This window comes from Apodemus sylvaticus, chromosome 3 (assembly GCF_947179515.1).
Source record: "Apodemus sylvaticus chromosome 3, mApoSyl1.1, whole genome shotgun sequence".
In the NCBI taxonomy this organism is placed as follows: Eukaryota; Metazoa; Chordata; class Mammalia; order Rodentia; family Muridae; genus Apodemus; species Apodemus sylvaticus.
The window spans coordinates 147,163,873-147,190,972 of NC_067474.1; the positions used below are offsets into that span (position 1 = coordinate 147,163,873).

The following is a 27,100-nucleotide window of genomic DNA, read 5'->3' on the forward strand; positions in this document are numbered from 1 at the left end:
ACTCAGGACCTTAGGAAGAGCAGTCAGTGCTCTTAACTACTGAGCCATCTCTCCGGCCCAAAGCTCAGTCTTTTAAGGCTCAACAGGGAGGAGACATGATGCAGAGCCCACTGAGGCCAGGCGAGGTCATCCTGACGACGGGAACCCAAGGCATATGCACTTGTTCACCACTTCCGCTACACACAGGCACTGCACAAGGCCGGGTGTGGCAGATAAGAGGCCTACTCATAGACAGGAGCCAGAAATGTCTGCTCACTCCTTATGTCTGCTTGGCACATCCCAGTAATATATATTTTAAAACATCTGGAGAGGAAGCCCAGTGGCTAAGAGCAGCGACTGCTTGTCTGGGGGCCTGAGTTCAATTCCTAGTACCCACGGTGGCTCATGACTTCCTACAACCCTGGGCCCAGGACAGTCAATGCCCTCTTCAGATCTCCATGGGCAGGAGATACACACGGTCCACAAACATCCATGCAGGCAAAGCATCCCTATACATAAAGAAAAGCACGATTGTTGTACAGGTCCTATGAGACAAGGCCTTGCTATGCCCATGATGGCTTCGGATTCTCTGGCCTCGGCCTGTGAGGGAAAACAAGCAGGAAGGAGTGACTGCTAAGAACCGCTTCGGGCCTGAAGGACTCCAGGATACGTTCCTGAGCTTTCCACTATGACCCATTCTTCCCCCAGTAGAAAAAGAGATGCCTACAGGTGGTGAGCACCCAGGCCGGGGTGCCTGACAGACAGGAAGCTCAGAGGAACAGAGGAAGTTCACTAAATGGGGCTCTGCCTTCCCCAAGGCGTGTGCGGCTGAGAGGCAAATGACTCTCCCACACCCTCTGCCTGCTTGGGCCAGGGGCCTCCACACCTTCAAAATGGCTTTGTTTTTTTGTTTTTTGGGGATTTGGTTTTTTTCGAGACAGGGTTTCTCTGTGTAGCCCTGGCTGTCCTGGAACTCACTCTGTAGACCAGGCTGGCCTCGAACTCAGAAATCCGCCTGCCTCTGCCTCCCAGAGTGCTGGGATCACAGGTGTGCGCCACCACTGCCCGGTTACAAAATGGCTTTCTTGAGGGCTGGGGCTGCTACTGGGGCCAGTACTGGTGTGGGCCAGGACTTCACCCTACTAGGCAGGGTTACTGAAGAGGCCTTTCCTTTTGCAGGGCTGGGGACAGAACCACATGCTAGGCGGTGATCTACTACTGGTTTCCACAACTGTTAGCACAGCTAAAGGTTAACCATAAGCCCGCCTTCAACTTCTGCTCACTGTAATCCCCACATGAGCACTCTGTTCATTCCCAGAGGTTGATGGAGCCCCTGGCACCTGCCAGGGTTAGTGCAAGGCCTGGGGACACAGGAAGACCTTTGCCTGTGGGCAGACTCACACAGAGGCTGTAACTGTATGGTCTCACAGAAAGCAGCGTGAATCAACGCCCTTGACACCATGGCGTGACTTGGGACCAGGCTGATTTCATTTTGAAGCTCATCAACCTTCTGAAGCCTCCGCCTCCTCACCTCTAAAATGGGCAACACGTGAAACTGCGTGCAGATGAGAGGTTTTTTATTAAAGCCTTGCCCATGGCTATTCGGTTACTGATGATGGTGTCTATGCTCTTAATACAGGAGCCAGATGTGATGGTGCACACCTTAAACCCTAGCCGTCGGGAGGCAGAGGAATGTTGATCTGTGAGCTAGAGGCCAGCCTGGTCTACAGAGCACGTTCCAGGACAGCCAGGGCTACACAGAGAAACCCTGTCTTGCAAAACTGAAAACAAACAAACAAAATAACCCAAATGCCACCACCAAGAATACATGCGAGGGCTGGGGGCTCAGCGGTTAAGAGCACTGACTGTTCTTCCAGAGGTCCTGAGTTCAAATCCTAGCAACCACATGGTGGCTCACAACCATCTGTAATGGGATCCAATGCCCTCTTCTGGTGTGTCTGAAGACAGCTTAAAGTTAATTAATCTTTAAAGAAGAAGGAAGAGGAGGAGGAGGAGGAGGACATAGAGAGCCAGGCAAGACATCACGAACTTGGGCTCTTAGGAACTGGGAGGTGAAGGTAGAACGACTAGGCTGGCTACCCTAAGAGTCTCAGTCTCAAAACTTAAAATCAGGCTGGGGTACAGCTCAGTTGGTAGCATGTTTGCTTAAACACGCACAAAGGCACAAAGCCCAAGTCTGATCCCCAGTACCATGTGAACTGGGTGTGGTTGTGCACAGGATAATAACCTGGACACTTGGGAGACCAAGGCCTCAGGAGCAACAGCTCAAGGGCATTTTTACAGAGCCTGAGCCACACAAGCCCAGAACATCCAAACCAAAATAAAACAGAAAGTGGGGATGTACCAGATAGAACCAGACATCCGCTCAACAGGGGTGGGAAACACCTAGATGGGGGGGGGATTTGGGGGGGTAGATAGGGCATAAAGGCCCAGAGGAGCTGAGGTCCCACGTGCCTTGGGTGTCGGGAGCAGGAGAAAATGGGGGAGGCACCTGCCGCTGGTGTTGTAAACGCTCTGCCCCACAGGACATTTCCTGCAGTGAATCGTGGTCTGAGAAAGTTCTTCCCCTTTCAACTCTCTCTCCAGCCTTCCACCCCAGCGAAAGGGAGGTCTCCATATACTGAGATCCTCACACAGCTCCGTGTACCCGCCTCAACAGCCACATGGCCAGAAACCCCGAAACCTGGCTTTTTCTGACATGGTAACCCTCGGGGCAGAGCAAGTGAGCCTGGCTCACATAAATTTCTCTTTTAAAATACACGGTCCCATGTCATGTAAGGGGAATTTCAAGAATCGCCTCGTTGTGTCTGAAGGTGATTTCCCCACATAAAAGTTATACAAACTAAGAAGGTACCATCAAACCATTAGGCGGTATGATGTGGGACCCCTATGGGATTTGTCAGCAACCAGGCTATACTTCAAAGTGATTGTTGGTTTTTTGGGAGGGGCTACACAGGGTCTTGCTATGGTGCTCTAGAACTTGTGTAGATCAGTCTCATAAAAAGGGGAACCATTTAAAGGAAAACACTCAGGAGATACTGGGAGGGACTGGAGAGATGGCTCAAAGGTTAAGGGCATTTGGTAGACTTGCAGAGAGGACTCAGGTTCGGTACCCACGTAGTAGTTCATAACCACTCCAGTTCCAGGGGACCCAATGCCTTCTTCAAGCACTAGACTGCATGTACCTGGGAGACACCAGACCCTCTCACACGTCCCCAGTGCAGCATGGGGGGCCTCCAGGAGCCCCCCATTCCTCTCATCCTTCCATCCACCCCTTTCTTTAGCTAACACCACTGAACTTCCTACCCAGTGATAAGGTGACCCAGACACCTGGGTCCTCATCGCCCTTGCCCGTACACCCCAGCAAAGAATAATTTCATCACGACCGCATGAGGCCCAGGAAAAGAAAAGGAAGAAGGCATGTGGGTCTGCATCATACGTCTGGCCCAGGATACAGGACACTAAAGCGTTGGTAAAGGATACAAGGGAGGAATCCTTCTGCCGTCCCGTCCCTGCACACGAAGCCCGGAGTGTGGAAAGAGGGCCCCCTCCTCTCCCTTCCCCTTTGTCCCCTTGTTTGGCGTCTACATTGGCACATCTGGCCAATGGGATCACCACCCCACCCCCATGCACACGGGCAGATGTGAAGACCGGCAAGGAGGGCAGTGGACGGTACTTGACACGCAATCAAGCTCTCCGCAAACACGGGGCTGCTGTTGCTTCTGAGCCAAGCAGTTCAGGAGCCAGAGGATTCCAGGTAGCCAGGCCCCTGTGTCTGAGCTGTCTCAGGATCAGCCTGACTGGAGGCGAACTCAGTGGCTGCTGTGAGGCTCACGGCACACTCGGAGGATGTGTATGGTGGGGGGGGGGGGGCGGGGGGGCAGTCTGCAGAGCAAGGGGAAGGAAGCCAGCTTCTAGAGGAAGGCCATGGGTGTGTGGCTGCCCCGCCCCCATCCTGGGCAGAGGAAGGGGTATGAACAGGCAAAGCTGAGGGGTACTCCCCTACCCCACTCCTGGCCCCTCTGGAGTCAGTAAAGATGGTTCCTGGGGATAGATATGGCTAGGCTCTGGCATCTGCGGGGCACCAGATCTCACCAGGCCAGCTAGGCGGTTAAACGCCTGTGTGTGAATGCTGCCTTCTTAGGGCAACGAGCCAACCTGACCGGAAACCTTGGAGGTGTGCAAACATCCGAGAGTCACTTCTCAGCAGGAAGGAGCTGGGGTGGGGCCTGCGGAGATGAAGGTCTTGGCCTGGGGCTCAGCTCTCTCCTCAGCCTAGAGTCTAGGAAGGCACCCAGTCTTTCCCTCCTCTACGCTTTTACCTCTGTGGAGGGACACTTTTCTTCTTACCACAGCATCCAGGGCTTGTCCTGACCTCCTAGGCCACGTCCGACACTGCTGGGCCCTCGCCGGCTCCTCTGCCCAGGCCTGGGCCTCTGCTCAGAGGCCACCTCCTTCCTGGGCCTCCCCTGGTCCTGTGTCTCTTCCCTAACATCCTACCTCATACCCTGGACTGTCACTTCGACCTCCAGGGGGACAGGGATTCCGGTGGCTTTCTTTCATTTCCCTGGTCAGCAGCATCTGGTACACAGTAGGGTTCAATAAATGTCTCAAGATTGAATGAATAGAGTATACAAGGGCTGGAGTGGTGGCTCAGCAAGTAAAAGCACTGACTGTGCTCCCAGAGGTCCTGAGTTCAAATCCCAGCACCAGCATGGTGGCTCACAACCATCTGTAGTGGATCTGACGCCTTCTTCTGGTGTGTCTGTAGACAGCTACAGTGTACTTAGATATAATAATTAATAAATCTTAAAAAAAAAAAGCACACAAACATTTACCGAGATGCCCATAACCTCAACACTTAGGAGATGACAGACAGAGCAGAAAAGAAGGCATCTCCAGCTACATAGTGAGTTCAAGGCTAGCCTAGACTACCCAAGACTCAGTCTGGAGGGAAAAAAGAAACAATATATAAATGTCTAAAAGCAGGGCTTGGGCCAGCTGCCGTCTGAAACACGGCCTGTACACTTTCTGTGCCATCAGTGTTTATTCATTTGCTTTCCTGAGACAGGGTCTCAATATGTAGCCCTGGCTGTCCTGCAACTTGCTTTGCAGACCAGGCTGGCCTCACACTCACAAGAGATCCACCTGCCTCTGCCGCCTCAGTGCTGGGATAAAAGCCGTGCACCACCACGGCCCGGCCTTAGCTGTGTGATCTTGAACCATGTGCTTAACCTCTCTGTGTCTCATTTCATGAATGGATGGGAACAGAGTAACAGTACTGACTAACTCTTGGCCTATGGAGATTAAGTAGTCACGCACACAGGCGGCTTAAAGCATTGCGGGCAGCAGCTCCGCGCCGCCGGCAGCCTGCATTTCTGGCTTACTTCGTTTCCCCGCTTGCTGGCCATCTGTCTGCCCTCTCAGTGTCAGCTCCAGCCTGCTTCGCTCACTGCTACATCCTTAAGTCCCAGCTAAGGGGTGTAGGAGAAAGCCGGGCGGGCGGGCGGGCGGCAGGGCGCTACAGGAGGGCCAGGAGGAAGAGCCTCACCGATCTGCTTCTCCAGGGCAGCGGCCTCACAGATGGTGGCCCGGGGGAGGATGCCAGGGTCAGTGAAACTGGTCTGCAGGAGACAGCTCATGACGAAGAAGAGGAGGATGGCGGCGATGATGGGGATGGCCAGGGTCAGTGTGCGGGCCAGGTAGGGACAGCTAGGATAGAAGAGAGTTCCGGTTACCTCAGGCTCCCTGGCCCCGCCCCAGACAGTAATTCTAGAAAAGTGCCTCTCCCTGAAGTGCGGTGGAGGTGAGGGCAGCCACTCCCCACAAGTGCCCAGGGCAGACATTACTAGCCAATCCTGGACTCTCCATTGGCAGCTGCGATCTGTAGATACTCTTCCCTCACTCCACCTGGCAGGCAGTCCCTCTTCCTCCATTCGGCCTCCAGAACTTGCCAGAGAGCCCAAACTGGCCTGAAACCCTCTAAGTAGCTCAGGCTGGCCTTGAACTCTTGATTTTCCTGCCTCCACCTCCTGAATGTGCATGGCCCACCACACCCAGCCTTCTTTTTCTGGCAGTGCGCATACTCAGAAGGTGCAAGCAGGAGGGTCAGCAGTCCAGGGTCAGCCTTGCTACAGTAGTGAGTTCAAGGCTAGCTCGGGTTATCTGAAACTCTGCCCTCTGAAAGAGTGTTGGGTGCTTTTAACCACTATCCTCCAAAATGCCAAAACACAAACAAACAAAAGCCGGGCGGCGGTGGCGCACGCCTGTAATCCCAGCATTCTGGGAGGCAGAGGCAGGCAGATTTCTGAGTTCGAGGCCAGCCTGGTCTACAGAGTGAGTTCCAGGACAGCCAGGGCTACACAGAGAAACCCTGTCTTAAAAAAAACAAATCCAAAAAACCAATAAATAAATAAATAAATAAAAAAACAAAAACAAAAAAAAACAAAAAACGGGCCAGTGAGCTGTCTCAGCATGTAAAGCATGGCCTCGGTTTGGAACGCACATGATGAATGAGAAGGAAGACCCTCCACAGGTGTCCTCTGACCCACATATTCGCACCATGGCACATACACAAGCACACACACATTTATTTATACAAAATAAATGGAATGTAGTTAAAAACCAGACTGACAGACAGACAGACACAGATGGAAACAGAAAGACAGGGGCTTCCTGCGCTGGTTCTGAACCCCTAGACACAAGCTATCTTCCTCCCTCAGCCCCAAGAGCTAGGACATCATGTAAAGAAAACACTATGTCTAGCTTGGAACTCAGCATTTTAAAAAGATTATTATTATTTTAATAATTTCTGTGAATGGGTGTTTTTGCCTGCACGTCTGACCATGTACCATGTGTACAACTGGTGACTAAAGAGGCCAGAAGATGTGGGACACCTGGAATGGAAGTTAGAGATGGTTATGAGTCACCATATGGGTGCTGGGAATTGAACCTGGGTCCTCTGAAAGAGTAGCGAGTACTTTTAATCACTGAGCCATCTCTCCAGACCTGATCCCAGCACGCAGGGCAGCCTCAGAATCCTGTTAGCAGACAAAGCACTTCAGGAAGCCATTACCAATTAAGGGGGCTGCCCCTTGAGTAACCAGCAATGTTGACTCTCGGTAGGTCAGTCAGTCAGTCAGTCAGACAGTCAGTCAGTCAGTCAGTCAGTCAGTCAGTCAGTCAGTCAAACAGTCAGTCAGTCAAACAGTCATTCAGTCAGACAGTCATTCAGTCAGTCAGTCAGTCAGTCAGACAGACAGTCAGTCAGTCAGACAGTCAGTCAGTCAGTCAGTCAGTCAAACAGTCAGTCAGTCAAACAGTCATTCAGTCAGCCAGTCAGTCAGTCAGTCAGTCAGTCAGTCAGTCAGTCAAACAGTCAGTCAGTCAAACAGTCAGTCAGTCAGTCAGTCAGTCAGTCAGTCAGTCAGTCAGTCAATAAGTCAACTCAGTTGTACCACAAATATTTACTGAGTTCTCTTTTTGTGCCTGGCCAACACTCTGAGTAAACAGCAGGAATGCCGGGCGGTGGTGGCGCACACCTGTAATCCCAGCACTCTGGGAGGCAGAGGCAGGCGGATTTCTGAGTTCAAGGCCAGCCTGGTCTACAAAGTGAGTTCCAGGACAGCCAGGGCTACCCAGAGAAACCCTGTCTCGGAAAAAAAAAACAAAAAACCAAATCCAAAAAACCAAAAACAAACAAAAAAAAAAAAAGAAAGAAAGAAAAACCCACAGCAGGAATAATGGCTATACATATGTCAAGAGTCACACTACCAAGTGGCTTATAAACTTAAAAGAAGAGCCCAGTAAACATAGACCGGCCACACGGGGTGTCGTGTGCTGCAGATTTATCGCCAGTGGTAGAGCGCTTGCCTAACAAGCACAAGGCCCTGGGTTTGGACCTCAGCTGGGTGGGCAGGTGGGGAAACCCGACAAAGTAACAAAAACATAAATGAATTTAGGTGTGGGAGCCCACACCTTTAGGCCCAGTGCTCTGGAGACAGAAGCAGGCAGATCCCTGTGAGTCCGAGGCTGACTTGGCCTGTACACCGAGTTCCAGGCTGGCCAAGACCATAGAGAAAGATCCTGTCACAACAGAACAAAACCAAACCAAACCCTGCGTGTCTGTGAATATGTCGCTTGTCTTTAAGTAATGAGCTTCTCTGTGGGGACAGACAACATCCCTTGCCCAGGAAATACCTATCAAAGGAGCAGTGCTCCCCTCACGGAGAGGAAGCAGCTTCCACATTTTTTTTTTCAGTATTACAGACCAAACCTTGTGCACGGTAGGTAAGCACTTTACCACTAAGTCGCCTCCTGCTGTCTTCTGAAGATTTACTGTGTGCTAGATACTGCCCCAGTCAATAAGTCGTTACGAATAAGACTACAGGCTGGGGATGCAGCTCGGTGGTAGAATGCTGCCTACCACGTGCAAAGCCCTGAGCTCAATCCCCAGCAGCACAAAGTAATAATCAGAACAATAATGATAATGATGACTATCAAATCAATATCTGCCGTATAAACCAGGCATGATGCTACAGACCTATAACCGTGGCATTTGAAAACTGACGGTTTCAGGCCAGTCTGGGCTACAAACAATAATGTATTAATTCAAACATTTAAAGTATTAATTCGGCTGGGCGGTGGTGGCGCACACCTTTAATCCCAGCACTTGAGAGGCAGAGGCAGGTGGATTTCTGAGTTCGAGGCCAGCCTGGTCTACAGAGTGAGTTTCAGGACAGCCAGGGCTACACAGAGAAACCCTGTCTCGAAAAAAAAACAAAAAATAAAAATAATAAATAAATAAATAAAGTATTAATTCTGTTGGGCACCCTGGCACATACTTTTAAGCCCAGCACTCAGAAACACAGGCAAGTGGATCTCTGTGAGTTTGAGGCCAGCTAGGACTAACACGGTGGGATCCTGTCAAATGCCAGACACAAAGAGAGCTACTATGTGCTAGCTACACTGCTGTGCACCTTACGTGCATTTCTCAAATCTTCACAGTGACCCTCTGACCTCAGGCTCCAAACTTCACAGATGAAGACATTTAGGAAGTTTAAACACTGTGGGCAATGCAGGTCAGGAGCAGTCTCTGTGATGTCTGTGGCACCGACTGCGGCCAGCCCACTGAAGCCAGAGTGGATTCGACACAGTGGGGGCTGCAGCTTGGGAGATGCATCTATCAGCCAGGGATCCACAGAGGCAGGGAGCAAAACCAGGCCTTCTGCATACTGCTCCTGAAGTCCGGCCGCAGAGGCCTGCCTTCCCTCAGGACTAGAGCCTGCTGAAGTCAGGGGCTCCTGGTGGGCTACCTTCTGCCCAACACAGTTCTCCGGGTCCAACCCTCCAACAGACCAAGCCAGGTCCTAGCTATTTTGCTGGACAGTTCATTTAGTTCCCTCACAAACCGGGACCTGGGAATGAAGCCTGGGACTTGTACAGCCCTCGGGAACCACCAAGACCCAGGCTCTGATTTCCAGTCAGGGTAATAATTACAAGCTGGCACCTCCACACTCCCAGCAAGTGATCCGTGCACGTGCTGTGTTGAGCACTGACCACACGTATCCGTGGACTGGGTCTGGGTACTAAATACACAGCAGTGTGGAGATTTCCTATGTCCTCGAAGAAAAGACAGGCACGAGATGGCCAAGCAAGTGTGTGTCTACAGTGCAGGCAGACAGGGAGAGACTGAAATGAGTGGACCAAGAGTGTGCTCCAAACAAAGGCCCTGAGGTAGAAGAAAACCAGCAGACCAATGCGCGAGAGGACAGCTCAGCAGAAGATGACTGGGGAAGGGGACAAGAGGGTGCCGCCGCCTCAGGAAGCCATCATCAGAGCTGGGGCTCTAACCCAGAGGGAGAACCGGGGGCCTGAAGTCTGAGGTCAAGAGGTGATGCCTGCTGTGTGGAATGGGAAGTGGGGTAGAAGCTGGGAAGCCTGGTGGGTTGTGACGTAACTTCCTAGCAAACAGGGAAGCGAAAGGATCTGCAGCAGGAAAGCTCGCCCCCAAGAGCAAAGACCTTCCCAGAGCAACGAGGAGTGAGCATCTCTCACCAACCTTGTCCTCACTAAAGGTGTGTCCACCTCACTGGCTCCTCTTCCGAGTCCTTGGAACAACCCCAAAAACACCCAGCAGGACTACAGGATGTCACCAAACCCGTCCCCAAAGTCACCACCCAAGTAACAAGAGGAGAGAAAAGCCAAGGTGATTGATTGGTCTGTTTCCCTAAGCGCAGGAATTCTCCTTCCTGGCTCCGGGCAATGCAGTACCGCTATGAAGATACTCACCCTGAAATCCTAAAGCACCACAGAGCACTCCTAGGCCATAAGCCTGGGTGTGAGCACCACGGAGTGTGGCCTAAGGGCTCTGGAGAAAACATTTCCACAGCACCCAAGAAGCCACAGTCATAGCGAGGTGGAAACGAAACTTGGCCTGAGGTTCAGGCTGGGATCTCAGCGATGATTCTCTGTGTAAACCACCCGGAACCTTGGAACCTACTCTCCCACTCCTGACCCAGGGGAAGGGCAGAGCATTTTCAGGGGGGGGGGGGGAGCGTTGTAAAAGAAAGGAAGGAAGTCTTCATCTTGCAGTTAATTGGGTTGGAAAGTTAGTCTCGGGTTTTTTTTTTTTTTTGTTGTTGTTGTTTGGTTTTGTTTTGTTTGAAGAAAGGGTTTCTCTGTGTAGTCCTGGCTGTCCTGGAACTCACTCTGTAGACCAGGCTGGCCTCGAACTCAGAAATCTGCCTGCCTCTGCCTCCCAAGTGCTCGGATTACAGGCGTGTGCCACCACCACCCAGCTGGGACAGCCTCATCATGACATGTCCCCTACACACACACACACACACACACACACACACACACACACACACACACACACACGGGAAAGTGATTTTTGGTAGTAATAGCTGCCAACATCAAGTGCTAGAAGTTTGGATACAAAAGAATAAATAAATAAATGATGAATATATCTGAAGAAAAAAAAGCTAAAGGCTTGTAAGCATGACAGAATACCAATCTCAACAGAACCCTGCTGGAAGTGGGTACCATTAAAGTCCCCATTCTACAGAAGAGGACAGTAAGGTTTGGAGAGGTAAAATGACTGCCCCCAGGCCACACAATTAGTGGGAGGTGGAGCTGGGATTGGAGCAAGAGAAGGAGTTCATAACCATACTGAATAATAAAAGAAACCAAGCCCAAAGAATAGAGAGAAGTAGGAGGGGAAGGTGGGGCTCACCCGGTGTGCCCTGTGGGGGAGTTTGTACCTGCAAGGAGTCACAGGGCAGGTGAGTCCAGCTAGAGGTGGAGGGTGGGTGGAAACTTTGGATGCAGGAGCGGCCACTCCTCCATCCTTCAGTCCTAAAATGAAGCTACAGTGGAGGCCATCCCTAGGTCACTGGGAAAAGGTCAAAAACCCATGGGGCAAATAAGACACGGTCGTGTAAAAGCACTCAGGTCTCTTTTCTGAAACCGATCATGATGTCGCTGTCCTGACGGTGGACCGCCACCGAGGCATGCTCCAAAGGGGAAAGAGACAAGTCAGGGTGGGAGACACCTAGAGGACCAAGGAGCTAAGGGAGGGTCGGGAAGAAGCTTTGGCGAAACTAAGGAAAGTGCTGGAGAGAGAGGGGCCTGTCCGAGAGGCCCAGACGTGCTTTAGGGTTTGCCTTGGGGCCTAGGGTGACCATGACTGAGGGAACGCGGGTGTGGGAGCCAGGACCCTGAAGAACCTTGAAGGGACTTGAGAGGACGCCTAGGAAATTCATGGTAGGGTGTCCACAGCCAAAGGACACAAAAACTTGTCTGAGGACAGGACCGAAAGGCGCCTAAATGGATCAGAAAGAGCCTGGGGTAGGCAAGGACCAGCCAGTGAGTGATAGGACCGCAGGCGGACCGGAGGGTGACCGGGGCGGGGCACCCAAGGTCCGGGTGGCGAGAAGGGGTTTTCCGGAGATCCGGGACGGGCGGAGGCCCGAGGGCACACGGATGCGGGCGGGGAAGGAGCGGCGGCCGGGGTTGGGGTTGGGGGCGGGGGTGGGGATGCGCGAACTCACTCGAAGACGAAGAAGAGGATGGTGGTGCTGAGGATGAGCAGCAGCGTGAGCGCGAAGACGCCGCCGTGGCCGGCCAGCATGAGCCGGCCTCCGCAGTAGAAGCGGTTGCGGCCCGGGAACACCTCCCACTTACGCCGGGGCCGGCGGCCCAGGCTCCCGCTGCCGCTGCCGCTGCCACTGCCGCTGCCGGCGCTGCCGCTCCAGCGCGGCGCGCCAGGCGCGGGCCCGGGGCTTGGAGCAGGGGGCGCGGTGGGGCCGGGGTGACGCGCCCCGGGGGAGGCGGGCGGCGGGGCGGCCCCGGGGCTTATCTGCTGGTACTCGCAGTCCTTCATGCAGCCGGCCGCGGGCCTCGGCTCTGCGCCCGGCCGCTCCGGGACCGGGCCGAGCAGCGGAGGTAGCGGCGGCGCGCGCGGCGCTGGCGGGCGGGCGGGCGGGCTCGCTCGGGTTGGCCCCTCCGCTGCCGCCCCGCCCCCCGGCTCGCTCCGCAGCGCCTCCCGCGCCCGGCCCTGGGTCTGCAGATGCGGCCTCCAGCGCTCCCTCCGCCGCCCGTGCACCCAGACCCTGCCTTAGGAGTTTGCCAGAGATTCAAGGGACAGCTCAGGTGCTCCAGGCTCGCCCAATTCTGAGGGCAAGCTGGTAAGGGTGCTCTGAGAGTTCCGGGTGTCTAAGGGGGTATAAGTGAAATATTCTTTAGTCTTTCCCTCCCTGCTGTCCTAAATCCAACCCTGGGCTCTAGAAAACCCCTAAATGGAGATCATGCCTAATGACCCCAAGATTTTTTCAAGTGGGTGTATTCACAACATACCTAACCTACTGGGGTGGCCTATGACTCCTGGTGACTTGAGACAGTTAGGGTTCAAGGGCAGGTTGAGGTACAAGGTGAATTTGCACCCAACTTGGGCTACAAGTGAGCCCCTGTCTCAGCTGCACACACACACTTTATTTCCTAGGACTCACGTGGGAAATCTACAAATATTTTAGTAAATTGTTTTTACATGTATCCTCCCCCCCCCCAAAGCTCGTTCGTAGGGCTAGATCAGGCAGTCTTAGTTGTCATCTGGACAGTCAAACGGGGACCAGCCTCCTTGCAAACCATTCAGGTTGGTGGTGGAACTTATTTCTTGTGATATGTCTGGAGGCCTGGGAGTTTTGCTGAAACTCCACCCAAAGTTACTAGAGCTCATCACCGGGACTCACCAGGGAGGTTTCTCTGAAGGACTTGTGTACTCCATGAACCTGACGAGGAGAGTTTAGCTTCCATTTGCTAAAACAGAGATTGCTTTGGTTTGGGGACACTTGAGTATCCAACCCAGGGCCTCACAAGCTGGGCAACCCCTCTCTCTATCAGGCTCTGCCTGCCCTAAGACAGCTCCTTTGTGTCTGTGTGACTGTGCACGTGGGGAGACAGAGGGTAGGCCTACGTGCACGGAGGCCTGAAGAAGGTATCAGATCATCGCTCAGAGCCGATCACGGGCATGTGTAGGAAACCTAAATTGTTAGGTGGGTGCTGAGATCCTGGGATCCAAACTGGGAAGCCCATGATTGATCAGCAAGTACTCTTAACCACTGTGGTGGTTTGAATATGCTTGGCCTAGGGAATGAGGGCACAATTAAAGGTTTTTCTTTGTAAGATTTGCCTTGCCGTGTGGTGGTGGCACATGCCTTTAATCCCAGCATTTGGGAGGCAAAGGCAGACAGATTTCTGAGTTCGAGGCCAGCCTGGTCTATGCCCTCTTTTGGTGCAGCTTAAGACAGTGGCAGTATACTCACATACATGAAATAAATAAATAAATCTTTAAAAGAGAGAGAGAGAGCCGGGAGGTGGTGGCGCACGCCTTTAACCCCAGCACTCTGGGAGGCAGAGGCAGGCGGATTTCTGAGTTCAAGGCCAGCCTGGTCTACAGAGTGAGTTCCAGGACAGCCAGGGCTATACAGAGAAACCCAGTCTCGAAAAAACCAAATCCAAAAAACAACAACAACAACAAAAGAGAGAGAGAGAGAGATCCAATGCCCTCTTCTGGTGTGTCTGAAGACAGCTACAGTGAACTCATATACATAAAATAAAAATAAAAAAGAGTTGCCTTGGTCATGGTGTCTCTTCACAGCAATGGAAACCCTAAGACAGAAGTGGTACCAGGAGTGGGGTGTTGCTGTGACAGGCCTGACCGTGCTTTCAATTGGAGGAATGTAGACCTTGGGACTTTGGAAAGCAGTGGAATGCTTTATGCGGGATTTAATGGGCCATCCTCATAGGAATACAGAAGACTTTGTTGCTGAGAGCAATTTAAACTGCGGAAATCTGACTCAAGAGGTTTCAGAGGACAAGAGTGTTAATACATGGTCTGACTGATATTTTGGTGAAGGATGTGGCTGCTTTTTGCCCTTGTCTGAAGAGTCAGCCAGAGACTAAAATGAAGACATTTAGATTAATTGCATTAGCAAAGGAAGTTTCAAGAGTCTGGTATAAATTTTGTTGTGTGGTTACTAATGTTTACTCTTTTTTTTTAAGATTTATTTATTTTTATGTGTATGAGTACACTGTAACTGTCTTCAGATGCACCAGAAGAGGGCATCAGATCCCATTACAGATGGTTGTGAACCATCATGTGGTTGCTGGGAATTGAACTCAGGACCTCTGGGACAGCAGTCCGTGCCCTTACCCACTGAGCCATCTCTCCAGCCGACATTTACTCTTTATGATGAGTGTTTTGATGAAAAGGAGCAAGCTTAAAAAGAAAAAAATACAAAATGTATGGTTCCAGGGAGTGAAATTCAGCTGAATCTGTGTTCAAGGAGATAAACATATTATCACCACCAGGGAGTGGTGATATTTGGGGACAAGGTCCCACCCAGCTAAACTTACTGTTTATGCGTCTACAGTTGAACAAGGGACGGTTATATTAAGGTGTTATTACCCAGTTATTGTTATCCTTTGGACATGAAATATGATTTGTGTCAAGTTGACAAGGAATGGATTGTGACGGCTATTCCCAGTTGTCAACTTGACTTTGTCTGAAATGAATTACAATCCAGAAATGGAGAGTTATGATGTGTCATAACTCTGACACAGATCTTGAGGCTGGAAGACACAGGCTTTTGATCCAGATCTTAAGGACCAGTAGCCATGAAAAGCTTAGTTCCAGGCGTGGTGATACACACCTTTAACCCCAGCATTCAGGAGACAGAGCCATGTGGATCACTGAGTTCAAGACCAATCTGTTGAGCAAGTTCCAGGACAGCCAAGCTCAGGCAGCATGGAGGTTAGAAAACAGAAAGCTGGTGATAATGAAATAGAACGAGGGGGCCGTGTTCCAGCTCCAGCAAGCAGCAGAACTCAGCAGCTTCGGCCATGTGGCTCTGGCTTTATACTTTATAATCAAGAGGAGAAGGAACTACGGGACGATTGATGCTGGTTAGCTGGAGATAAATTAGTGGTGAGTAAGAAGAGACCAGCATCACTGAAGTGAAATCTTCTGGGAAATGTTTTCTGAGATCACAAAGAAGCTGTGTTCCAGAGATAGCCAAGGTTGTACCTTGTGCTGTGGCTAGACTTGGTAATGTGTAAGAGTTACCCAGGTGGTACTTGTTTTGAAGGCCTGAAGGGGTCATGGAGAGCAGCTGAGACTCAGGACCATGAGAGGCCAGGGAAGGCCATTGGTGAAGGTGCAGACTCAGTTGCAGTTGATGGACTGAAGGGGTCGTAAAAAGAAGCTGGGGCTTGGCACTATGAAGAGAGCCTATGAGAGGTTATTGGTGAAGCCTAGTTGCAGCAGAAGACCTCAGTGTATTGGAGAAGCCAGTACCATGGGATGACCACCAGCAGCAGCAGGAGCAGTGGACTAGAGTCAACCAGAGCCTAGAGCGCTACAGAGGGTAGAGCTGGAGATGTGACCCAAGCCCTTCAGAGGAGCCCAGAAGATCATGTGTGGATCCCAGACATCGGAACAAGAAGCTATAAAGTTGAAGTTGCTTTGGAGACCCTAAGATTTTCGAGATGTCAGAGCAGTGGGATACCTGCAGAGGAAGGCTGCTAACAGGGAGTGGTACCAGCCCAAGAGAAAGAAGTGTGTCACAGTCATCAAAGCTGACAGGAGTTGGACATCAGACATGGAAATGCAGAGTTTGAAGCTTTCCCAGTTGGTTTTTGGTCTTGCTTTGGTCCAGCATTTCCGCACTGTGATGTTTTAGAATGATAATAGATATCCTGTGATGTTAGAGGTATGTGATCAACTTTTTTGTTTGTTTGTTTGTTTGTTTTTATTTTTGGGTTTTGGTTTTTGTTTTTTTTCGAGACAGGGTTTCTCCGTGTAGCCCTGGCTGTCCTGGAACTCACTCTGTAGACCAGGCTGGCCTCAAACTCGGAGATCCACCTGCCTCTGCCTCCCAGAGTGCTGGGATTACAGGTGTGTGCCACCACCGCCCGGTGGTGCTACGCTTTTCTAATTCGGCACTTGAGGAGTGGAGGTGACTGGAAGTTCAGTCTACACACAGGCTTATTGGAGGCACAGGCTACATGAAACCTTGTCTGCAAACAGAATCATTACTCAGACATGGGGATCATGACATGGAGATCACGTGGTCATCCCAGCCCCAGGAGGCAAGGGCAGACAGATCTCTGTGAGTCTGAGGCCAGCCTGGTCTACATAGCATGTCCCAGGTCAGGGCAAACAGGGCTAGATAAGAAGACCCAATCTTATCCCACCACGAACACCACCAAAAACTAGGGCGGCACGCACTTGTCATCTTGTCACTTTGGAAGCTGAAGCAGGATGATCAGGAGTTTAAGGCTATCCTTGGCTACATATCAAATTTTAAGCCAGCCTCAGCTTCAATACAAAAAAAAAATTGAAAAATAATAAGATAAATAAACCTCATATAGAAAAAACAAAACAAAACAAAACAAAAAAACCCAAACAGAACCACTAGGAGGCCCATGTGCCAACGGCTTCTTGCTGAACTGTGCTCCTGGAGCTGGAAACCCCAGGTCTATAACCTTTGCCTTGGGATGGACCACACTATGGTCTCCCTCTGCTTCTGCAACCCAGATGTGACAGTCACCAAAGAAAGGAAGGAAGGAAGGAAGGAAGGAAGAGGAAGGATCTCTGTGAATTGGAGAACAGCCTAGGTTACACAGTGAGACCCTGTCTCAAAAAAAAGTTAATTTTCAACAAAAATTTGCATGATATGAAGAGAAAATGATATGTTTTATTTGTGTTCTCAATTATAATTATAATTCTTTCATCATTGGCCTAATATGTGTAAATTATAATTAGACACACACACACAATAACAAATGAAGGAAACCTAAGCTGCCCCCACAGTGCTCTTCTCTGTAAGCGGTCACAAGGCGACAGTTGATATTTATAGCTTTTCCCCCTTGCTGTGAGTTGAGCATTCTCTTTACTCTCTGCCAGAATCTCGGCTGAAGAATCCTCTCCCGGAGGGGGGAATCCAAATCTCTTTCCTGAGGGCTTTGAGTCTTCCAGGGGAGTCCACCGCAGTCCTTCAGTAGCGCCTCTGAGTGGAACTGTCACGTGACAGCCGTCCCCTCTCACGCAGTGCAGAGCCATCTGTAACCGGGCTTTCGACAGAAGGAGCTCATGGGGAGGAGGTCGGCAGAGGGAGCAGAGACGGAAGGGGACCTGACCATCAGCTTACTCAAGTTCCATCAAGCCTTCCACACGCCTGGTTTCTTTCCATTTTATCCCTTAGCATTTAGTTTATTTGTGTGTACACATGCTGTAACACACGTGTGGAGGTCAGAGGACAGCTCGTGGGAGTCAGGTCTCTCCCCCTCCACGGATGAGTCCCCTGGATGGAGCTCAGATCAGCAGTCCCGGTGGCAAGCGGCCTTTATCCCCTTTGCTCTACAATCTGAGAGTTCTGCATGATGACGCGCCACCTGGGGCTTGTGAGGGACTCCACAGAGCATTTCTATTTGACTTGAAAACATCAAATACCATTGAATTTACTGGCTGTTTAGGTTCAAGAGCAGCTTGGGATGCAGCCTGGATTTGGGGCCTCCAGATACTTCTCAGAAGGAGACTCATCAGATTTTTTTGGGTGGTACTTATTTCTAACACTTTTATTTTGCATCTGAAATACCCACTTTTTTCATTTTGTCAGACTCAGCAAAATGTCACCTGCATACTGGTGTGTGTAAGATCTAGATCCTGATTTCTACAGATTAGGGGTCAGGGGTAGAACTCAGAGGAAGGCCACTTACCTAGCATGCCGAGGACCTGGGTTCAATCCCCAGCACTAAGGAAGGCAGAAGGAAAGAGAAGCGGCAGATGGCACTGCCAGAGCCTATAATCACAGCACTTGGGAGGCTGAGGCAGGGGTGCCTCTATTTTGAGGCTAGCCTGGTCTGTGTGAGAATGTGCTACATTAAGAAAGGAAAGGTGACTGGGCAGTGGTGGCACAGGTTTTTAATCCCAGCACTTGGGAGGCAGAAGCAGACAGATCTCTGTGAATTCAAGGGCTGCCTGGTTTTTCAAGACAGGGTTTCTCTCTGTAGCCCTGTCTGTCCTAGAACTTGCTTTGCAGTTTGAAGCTGGCCTCAGACTTATAGAGATCAACCTGTCCCTGTCTCCCAAATGCTGGGATTAAAGGTATGCACCACCACATCTGCTTCAGATTTTTTTTTTTTTGTTTTATGTGTATGAGCGTTTTGCCTACATGCATATCTGTGCTCCCTGTGTGTGTTGGATGTCTAAGGTGACCAGAAGAGGGCGCCAGATTCCACGGAATTGGAATTACAGCCAGTCACCACGTGGGTGCTGGAAACCAAACCAGGGCTCTCTCCAAGAGCAGCCAGTGCTCTTAACTGCAGAGTCATCTGTCCAGGCTTATGATAAAACAGAAACACAAGGACTTGATGGAGCTCTGAGTACAACGGTGAGCTTTGGACCCTGATCATGGTCTCCAAGGTAGAAAGCAAACAGCTCTGGCATTGCTTATAATTTATAGAGGAAAACAACCCTTCGCCAGCCAGTAGCTGGATATCAGACAGCAAGGGTGGTGCTGCACCGAGAACAGCAGCCCTGCTTCATTAAATTCACAGCAGTTCACAGTCATCTCCTCGATCTAGCTGCCTCATCCTCAGACCAAGCATTCGGTTCCATCACCTGGAATCTCAACGGCATAGCTCCCCTAGACAGAAGCTGCGAACTGTTGTAGCACAGGGGGGCGTGGCTTGAACACACACACACACACACACACACACACACACACACACACACACACACGGAGCCTCCCTTAGTTCTGGGGATCAGAGCTTCAAGGCTGAGGTGCCACAGGGCTGCTTTCTGGTGTGTGTGTGTGTGTGGGGGGGTGGGTGTCTCTCTGGCTGTGTCTCCACAAACCTGTGCCACATGCCAGCCGCCTCCTCCTTCTGTGAGGATCTCAGAACTGGAAGATTAGGTGCCATCCTTATAACCTAATTTAACAATAATTACCTCCTTCAAGGTCCTGTCTCCAGACACACATGGAAGGGCTTGGATTTAATATATGAATTAAAGTGGGAGACACAATTCAGTGGGTAACATCTGGAATGGAGTGTACTTCTGGCTTGCTAGCTTCATCGAGGGGTTCTGGGGGAATCTTCTTGGTCTTTCATACCATACAGACCTTTCTCTATGGGTCGGAGTCAAATGACCTAGATCAGGATTCTGAGTGGGGGTGATGTGTACATGTCTTTTGCCTGCATGCATGTCTGTGGGGGTGATGTGTACAAGTACTTTGTCTGCATGTGTGGTGTCTACACCACCTGTGAAGAGGCCATGACAGAGCGTCAGAGACCCTGGGACTGGAGTTACAGATGGTGATGAACTGTCACATGGGTGCTGGCATCCATCTTTGGTTCTTCATAAAAGCAGCCAGTGCTCTTAAGTCCAGGGCCAGCTCTCTAGCTCCAAGAGCAGCTCTTAAATGTAATCATTTATCATTTAACTATGGGAACCCGTTCTTAGAAATTAGTAGCCAGGCGTAGGTGGCACACGCCTGTAATCCCAGCACTCTGGGAGGCAGAGGCAGGTGGATTTCTGCGTTCGAGGCCAGCCTGGTCTACAGAGTGAGTTCCAGGACAGCCAGGGCTACGCAGAGAAATCCTGTCTCGAAAAACCCAAATCCAAAAAACAAAAAACAAAAAACAAAAAAAAAAAAAAAAGAAAAAGAAAAAAAAAGAAATTAATAAACATCTAGTATACAGACAAAAGTTAAATAAGGAGGCTGGAAAGTTAAAAGTTAAAAGTTAAATGGCTCAGCGGTTAAGAGCACCGACTGCTCTTCCAGAGGTCCTGAGTTCAATTCCCAGCAACCACATGGTGGCTCACAACCCTCTATAATTCTGGTGTGACAGCTACAGTGCATTCATATAAAATAAATACACCTTAAAAAAAAGGATTTGAGAACACTGATTGCTCTTCCAGAAGACCTACGATCAATTTCCAGCACCCACACAGTGGCTCACAATGGTCTGAAATTCCACTCCTCTTCTGCCTTCGAGGGCACTGCATACATGTGGTATAGACATTCATGCAGACAAAATACCCACGTGCACAAAATAAAACTAAGTTTAAAAACCTTAAGTGAGACAACTAAATACACGCTGTAGTACTCTGAATTTATTTGGCTCAGGAAGTGGCACTATTTGGGGGTGTGGCCGTGGAGTAGTAGGTGTGCCACAGTGGATGCAGGCTTTTAGACCCTTTTCCTAGCTGCCTGGAAGCTAGTCTTCTGATTGACTTTGGGAAAAGAGGTGGAACCCTCAGCTCTGCCTGCACCATGCCTGCCTGGATGCTGCCATGGATGATAATGGACTGAACCTTTGAACCTGAAAGCCAGCCCCAGTTAAATGCTGTCCTTATAAGAGTTACCTTAAGCCAGGCGGTGGTGGTGCACACCTTTAATCCCAGCACCTGGGAGGCAGAGGCAGGTGAATTTCTGAGTTCAAGGCCAGCCTGGTCTACAGAGTGAGTTCCAGGACAGCCAGGGTTACACAGAGAAACCCTGTCTCGGAGGGCGGTGGGGAAAGAGTTACCTGGATCATGGTGTCTGTCCACAGCAGTTAAACTCTAAGACACGTGCCTAAACTATACTGCATAGCCTAGTCCTCCAAGGCCCCCAAGGTCTCTATAGCTTGTTACTGTACTGCATGCTACAGGCAAATGTAACATAATGCTATTGGTGTATTTAGCATAATTAGACATAGAAAATATGCAGTAAAGGTATAAAGGCTCATGCCTGCAGTCTTAGGAGAGGAACAGGATCTCAAGAGAAGCCTTAGCTCTATAGCAGTTTGGGGCCAGCCTGAGTTACATGGGCCCATACCTTTTTGTTTGGTCAGTTGTTTTTGAGACAGAATTTCTCTCTATAGCTCTGGTCATCCTGGAACTCACTCTGTAGACCAGGTTGGTTCAAACTCACAGAGATCTGCTTGTCTCTACCTCTAGTATGCTGGCATCAAAGGCGTGCACCACCACCCAGGGAGACCATATCTTGAGGTGGTGGGACAGCAAGTGAGACACAATAGTAAGTGCCTATATCCCCTGGACTTGGGTTAAGGCAGGATGGTGTGCTCAAGGCCAAAGGGGCTGCTGGTGCCTACCATGAATAGTACAAGCCTTGCAGCCTGTAGGACTGTCTTAGTCAGGGTCTTATTGCTATGAAGAGACACCATGACCAAGGCATGTTGTCCTCTTATAAAGGACAACATTTAATTGGGGTAGTTTACAATCTCAGAGATTCAGCCCATTATTGTCATGGTGGGAAGCATGGCAGCATCCGGGCAGACATGGTGCTGGAGAAGTCGCTGAGAGTTCTACATCTGGTCAGCAGGCAGCAGGGGGATACCTGGCATACCTTGAGCATGGGAGCCAGGGGTTGGTGGCACACACATGAAATCCCTGCACTCTGGGAGGCAGAGGCAGGTGGATTTCTGAGTTCAAGGCCAACCTGATCTACAGAGTGAGTTCCAGGACAGCCAGGGCTATACAGAGAAACACTGTCTCGAAAAAACCAAATGCAAAAAAAAACCTTAGCAGTGCCCACAGCCCCAACAAGGCCAACCTCCTAATAGTGCCACTCCCTATAGGCCAAGCATTCAAACACATGAGTCTATGGGGCCATACCTATTGAACCAGCACGAGGACTGAGAGTCACTCTAGGTGAATTAGAGAATGAACCTTGAGAGGTGTCCAGAGCCAGGACCCTCCTATAAAGCCCTGGAAGGTTCATGAACACTCTAGATCAGTGGCTCTCAAACTTCCTGCGTTCAATTTTCAGCAACCACATGATGACTCTTAGTCTCTTCAGACTCCAGCTAGACTGAAGCTAGGAGAGCCGAGGGCACAGCCCGGTTGGTACAGCGCTTGCCTTGGTCCAGGTGTGATGGCACACACCTGTAATCCCAGAATTTGGGAGGTGGAGGCGAGAGGATCAGAACCCCAAGGTTGCGGGAAGGTGGTGGCACACGCCTGTAATGAAACTGAGTAGCCCTTCTTTAATGATCACTATAACCTGTCGATTTGAAATGATATTGGTGAGAAAATAGTCCTTTCTTTGACCGGGGAATACTGACACACACCTTTAATCCCAGCACGCAGCACTCGGGAGTCATAAACAGGTGGATCTCAGAGTTTGAGGCTAGCCTGGTCTATATGCAGGCAAAACAGTCATATGCAGATAAGAGAAAACAAATACACCCCCCCCCCCGAAATTAAGAAGACATGGGCAAGCAGCCAGCATCTGTACTGTCTAGACCAGAGAGCAACGCCAAGGGTTTGGAGTTAGTGAGCCTGGGACATCTGGAGGGGCTGGACGGAGCCCTCCGGACATTGGAAACATCTGGCGCTCTTGCCTGCTGTCTCTGCACGTGTCGGGCTCCCAGACTAGCTGGGTGCTGGGATCTCCGGGTGGGGTGCTATGGAGCTGCTTCTGCGACTGTTGCTGTGAACTAGTGTTCACTCCACCGCAAGTGCAGGAAGGCCTCACAGAACGGGAAGCCGGTTGAAGGAGCCAATTCCGCCCTTCTTCCTCTGGCCTCACTATCGCCCTCTCGTGGCGCTTATTGGCAGAGCCTAACACTGAGGCTGCCGGCAGCAGTTACATGATTTTCTGTGCAGCAGTATTTATCTCATAGCTGGGAAAGACAATGGGGTGGGCAAAAAGGATTTGGAAGCACAGAGCTAAAAATAGCCATAGCAATTAGCGGCATAGAGGTATTTATAATATGTATATGGACCTGGACAGTCGACTCTTCCAGATGGCGGAGGTTTGATTCTTAGCACCTACAAGGTGGTTTACAGCTGTCTGTTCTCCAGTCCCAGAGCATCGACACCCTCTTCTGGTCTCTCTGGGCACTTGCATCCCTATGGTGCACATTCAGGCAAAATACTCATATAATTAAATTTTAAAAGATTATATATATTTACAGTTAAAAATTACATTACGCGGGCAGTAGTGGTGCACGCCTTTAATCATGGGAGGCAGAGGCAGGCAGATCTCTAAGTTTGAGGCCAGCCTGGTCTTCAGAGTGAGTTCCAGGACAGCCAGGGATACACAGAGAAACCCTGTTTTGGAAATAAACAAACAAACAAAACAAAACAAAACACCAACCAAACAAAATACTACATTTAATGGGGCTGGAGAGATGGCTCAGCAGTTAAAAGCATTGACTGCTTCCAGAGGTCCCGAGTTCAATTCCCAGAAACCACATGGTAGCTCACAACCATCTGTAATGAGATCTGATGCTCTCTTCTGGTGTGTCTGAAGGCAGCCATATACTCATATACATAAAATAAATACATAAATCTTTTTTTAGCCGGGCAGTGGTGGCACATGCCTATAATCCCAGCACTCTGGAAGGCAGAGGCAGGCGGATTTCTGAGTTCGAGGCCAGCCTGCTCTACAGAGTGAGTTTTAGGACAACCAGGGCTACACAGAGAAACCATGTTTCGGGAAATGTGCGCGCACACGCACACACACCCACACAAAAACCCACATAAATCCTTTTTTTTAAATTACATTTAATTATTTATTGTGTGTCTGCATGTGTCCCTTCACATTTGTGCCCATGTGGTGGTTGGAGGACAATTTCCACCATGTGGATTCTGAGGACTGAACTCAAGTCATCAGGCTGAGCTGCAAGTGACCACTGAACCATCTTGCTGGTCCTAAAAAGCAAATTTAACCCCCATCTCCACACAGCCTCCAACAGGCTGAACCTTAAAATTAGCAATATACCCTCATATGGGAAGCCATTGGCGAAAGCTGGACGTTCCCCAAGGGGTCCATACTCCCAAGTCCCTTCTGCCACGTGCTCACGAGCAGGGTCGTCAAGGAACAACTCCCAGAGTTCCGTGTTCAGGAAGGAGGAGTCAGAACAGACAATGGGCCAAGGACTCCTTTCAATAGGAAAATCACGATGGAATCAAGGAACTTCCCCTAGTCCCAGGGACAGTTTGTTTTGCCTGAGTTGGCGGTTAAAAGGTTTTGACCCGAAGCCCCGCCCTTCCTCAGTTCTCTGTTCTGAAAGGAAGTCTGCCCCAACGCTACCCTTTCTGCCTCTACCCATGGACACTGAGGGTATTTGTGAAGTGCAGACAATTTGTTTAGTGCGCCCACACCAGCAGAAACAGCCTCTGAAGCTGACTGCGGGGCTGTGTGCTTAGTACCAAGTCTATGTGGGACTCGGGGTAAATGTATTCTATAAGGAAAAACAGGTATTTGGCTCAGGAAGACACCGACATGCAAAGATCCGAGACTGTCTCTTCCTGAGCGCCGGGCCAAGCCTGGCTTCCTCACGGGGACTGCCAGGTTTAGCGAGTAAAAGTGCAGGATTTGAATTTCAGATAAACAACCAAGAATTTCTCAGCCTAAGTTATGTCCTGTGCAATATTTGGAACATGGTTAAACGAAGAAATTACTTATGACTACCTTTCTCTCGCTTGCCACCTGACAGTCCTGCTCAATGGAATGTCCTCCGGCCTTACCACAGTGCTCCTCAGTAAGTACCTGAGCTGGGAAGCCAGGGCACGGCTAAGTCACTCAGGAGACAAGGAATGGCTTCCCAAGGTCGCTAGCCAACCCCTCTCCATCCCCCACCTCCCACCCCCCCTGCCACCCCCCTCCACTCCCCACCAGCCGTTCCCAAACCTGTCCTGGACAACAATGTAAACGACACAGAAACTTCTGGGTCAGAGAGATGGCTCGTTGGGGTGAAAGATGCCACTAACCTTGTGACCTGCTTTTTTTTTTAATCCCTGGGATCTACTGGTATTAGGAGAGAGTCAATCTCTGGAAACTCTCTTTTCCCTCTCTCTCTCCCCCCAAGTGTGTGTGTGTGTGTGTGTGTGTATGCAAGCGCACTCGTGTGGAGAGGGGGGGATGGGTGTGGGACCTCAAGTGGCTCACTGCTATGATCCTAGCAGGGAGACAGAAGCAAGCACATCTCTGTGAGTTCTGGGCCAGCCTGGTCTACACACTAATTTCTAGGCCAGACAGGGCTACAAAGTAAGATCCTGTCTCAACAAAGGACTTGTTATAAATGAACCCCTGAATTCTGGAAAGTGTTTTTGTGGCGGCAAGCTTCTGTTCATCTTCATTCCTAATACCTCACTTCAATATCCTTTCCTTTTCTTTTTTTTTAATATTTATTTATTTATTATATGTAAGTATACTGTAGGTGTCAGATCTCTTTATGGATGGTTGTGAGCCACCATGTGGATGCTGGGATTCGAACTCATGACCTTTGGAAGAGCAGTCAGTGCTCTTACCCGCTGAGCCATCTCTCCAGCCCCTCCTTTCCTTTTCTTTCCCTCTTTTTCCTATTCCTCCCTTTCTTTCTTCTTGAGGATTGAACCCGAAACCTTTAAAAAAAATTGGGGCCTGGTGGGGTGGTTTCTGACTGAAGGGATCTGCCACCTGACCAGAGATCTGAGTTCAGTCCCAGGTGATACACGCTGAAGGGCGACTGACTGCACGTGTGTGCTACTCGTGTACCCCCAAAATGAAATAAAAGGTTTTGAGGCTTTTTTATTTATTTATTTTATGTATATGAGTGCACTATAGCTGTACTGATGGATGTGAGCCATCATGTGGTTGCTGGGAATTTGAATTCAGGACATCTGCTCCCTCCCTTCGGCCTTAAGATTTATTTATTATATGCAAGTACACTGTAGCTGTCTTCAGACCCCAGAAGAGGGCATTGGATCTCATTATGGATGGTTGTGAGCCACCATGTGGTTGCTGGGATTTGAACTCAGGACATCTGAGTTGTCTCTCCAGCCCTGCAGCAAGTGTCTTTATAGAATGAGTTATGTCCCCCGCTCTTCTTTCTTTCTTCTCCCCACCCCAGGAATGTTGTTGTTTGTATCCGGTCATTTAATGACAATGATGTTGTCAATGTGTGTGCTCCCCACTGCACTCTTTTGCTGGCATGATGACTCTGTGGGGTCCAAGCTGCCTTGTCCTGACAGCCTGTTACATTAGCTTTCTCCTGGAGGTAAGAGCACACGTCTGCCTACCCAAGGAAGACACAGCACCAGCAGCAAGCCAAGGATCTTAGCCTGGTGAACCAATGAGTTTAATTAGGTCAGCCAACGGGAGAGTGGGCAGGGCCCCTCTGCCTCTAGTAACTATTAATGGCTTGGATGTCCCCAGGGAGGAAAGGACCTTGCATAGCTCCTCCAGTCCCGCCCCGTTCCAGTTCCAAGGGACTGTGAGGAGCAGCTCGGCCAGGGTGACTGAGCTCCACACAATGTGAAGACAGGTCTGCAGAGGTGCAGCCATTTGCCCAAAGCCCCACAGTGCCTTCTTCCTCTTCTCCCCTCCCCAGCGCTGCTGCAGCAGTCACTGTGTGGACGCCTCCCCACCCGTCCTAGAATCCGAGTCCACTGTCCCAGCGCATGAAATGCCGATGGCACAGTACGCTCCAAGATGCAGCTATTTTTTGTTAGCATTGTTCTAAAGGCTATCCAAGTGTCGAAATTTAATTTTTATAACTATTCTGTACGACTATATTATTCCTATCCATGTTCTGTACA

The 27,100-nt window shown here is 50.2% G+C and overlaps 1 protein-coding gene across 7 annotated transcripts in view; it reads right to left on the reverse strand.

The window, feature by feature from the left end:
- Zdhhc18 (zinc finger DHHC-type palmitoyltransferase 18) overlaps positions 1-12,498 on the reverse strand; it is a 31,302-nt gene extending 18,804 nt beyond the window's left edge. For 5 of the 7 annotated variants that reach the window (XM_052177650.1, XM_052177644.1, XM_052177646.1 and 2 more), the window contains exons 1-2: positions 12,054-12,497; positions 5,552-5,712 (exon numbers count right to left, since the gene is read on the reverse strand). In XM_052177650.1, coding sequence (XP_052033610.1) covers positions 5,552-5,712; positions 12,054-12,385 — 493 coding nt within the window. In that variant the 5' untranslated portion in view covers positions 12,386-12,497. Of the gene's footprint in view, positions 1-5,551; positions 5,713-12,053 lie in introns of all 7 variants that reach the window. The other 2 variants (XM_052177643.1, XM_052177649.1) reach the window with 2 other exon arrangements.
- Between the last annotated feature and the right edge of the window lie 14,602 nt (positions 12,499-27,100).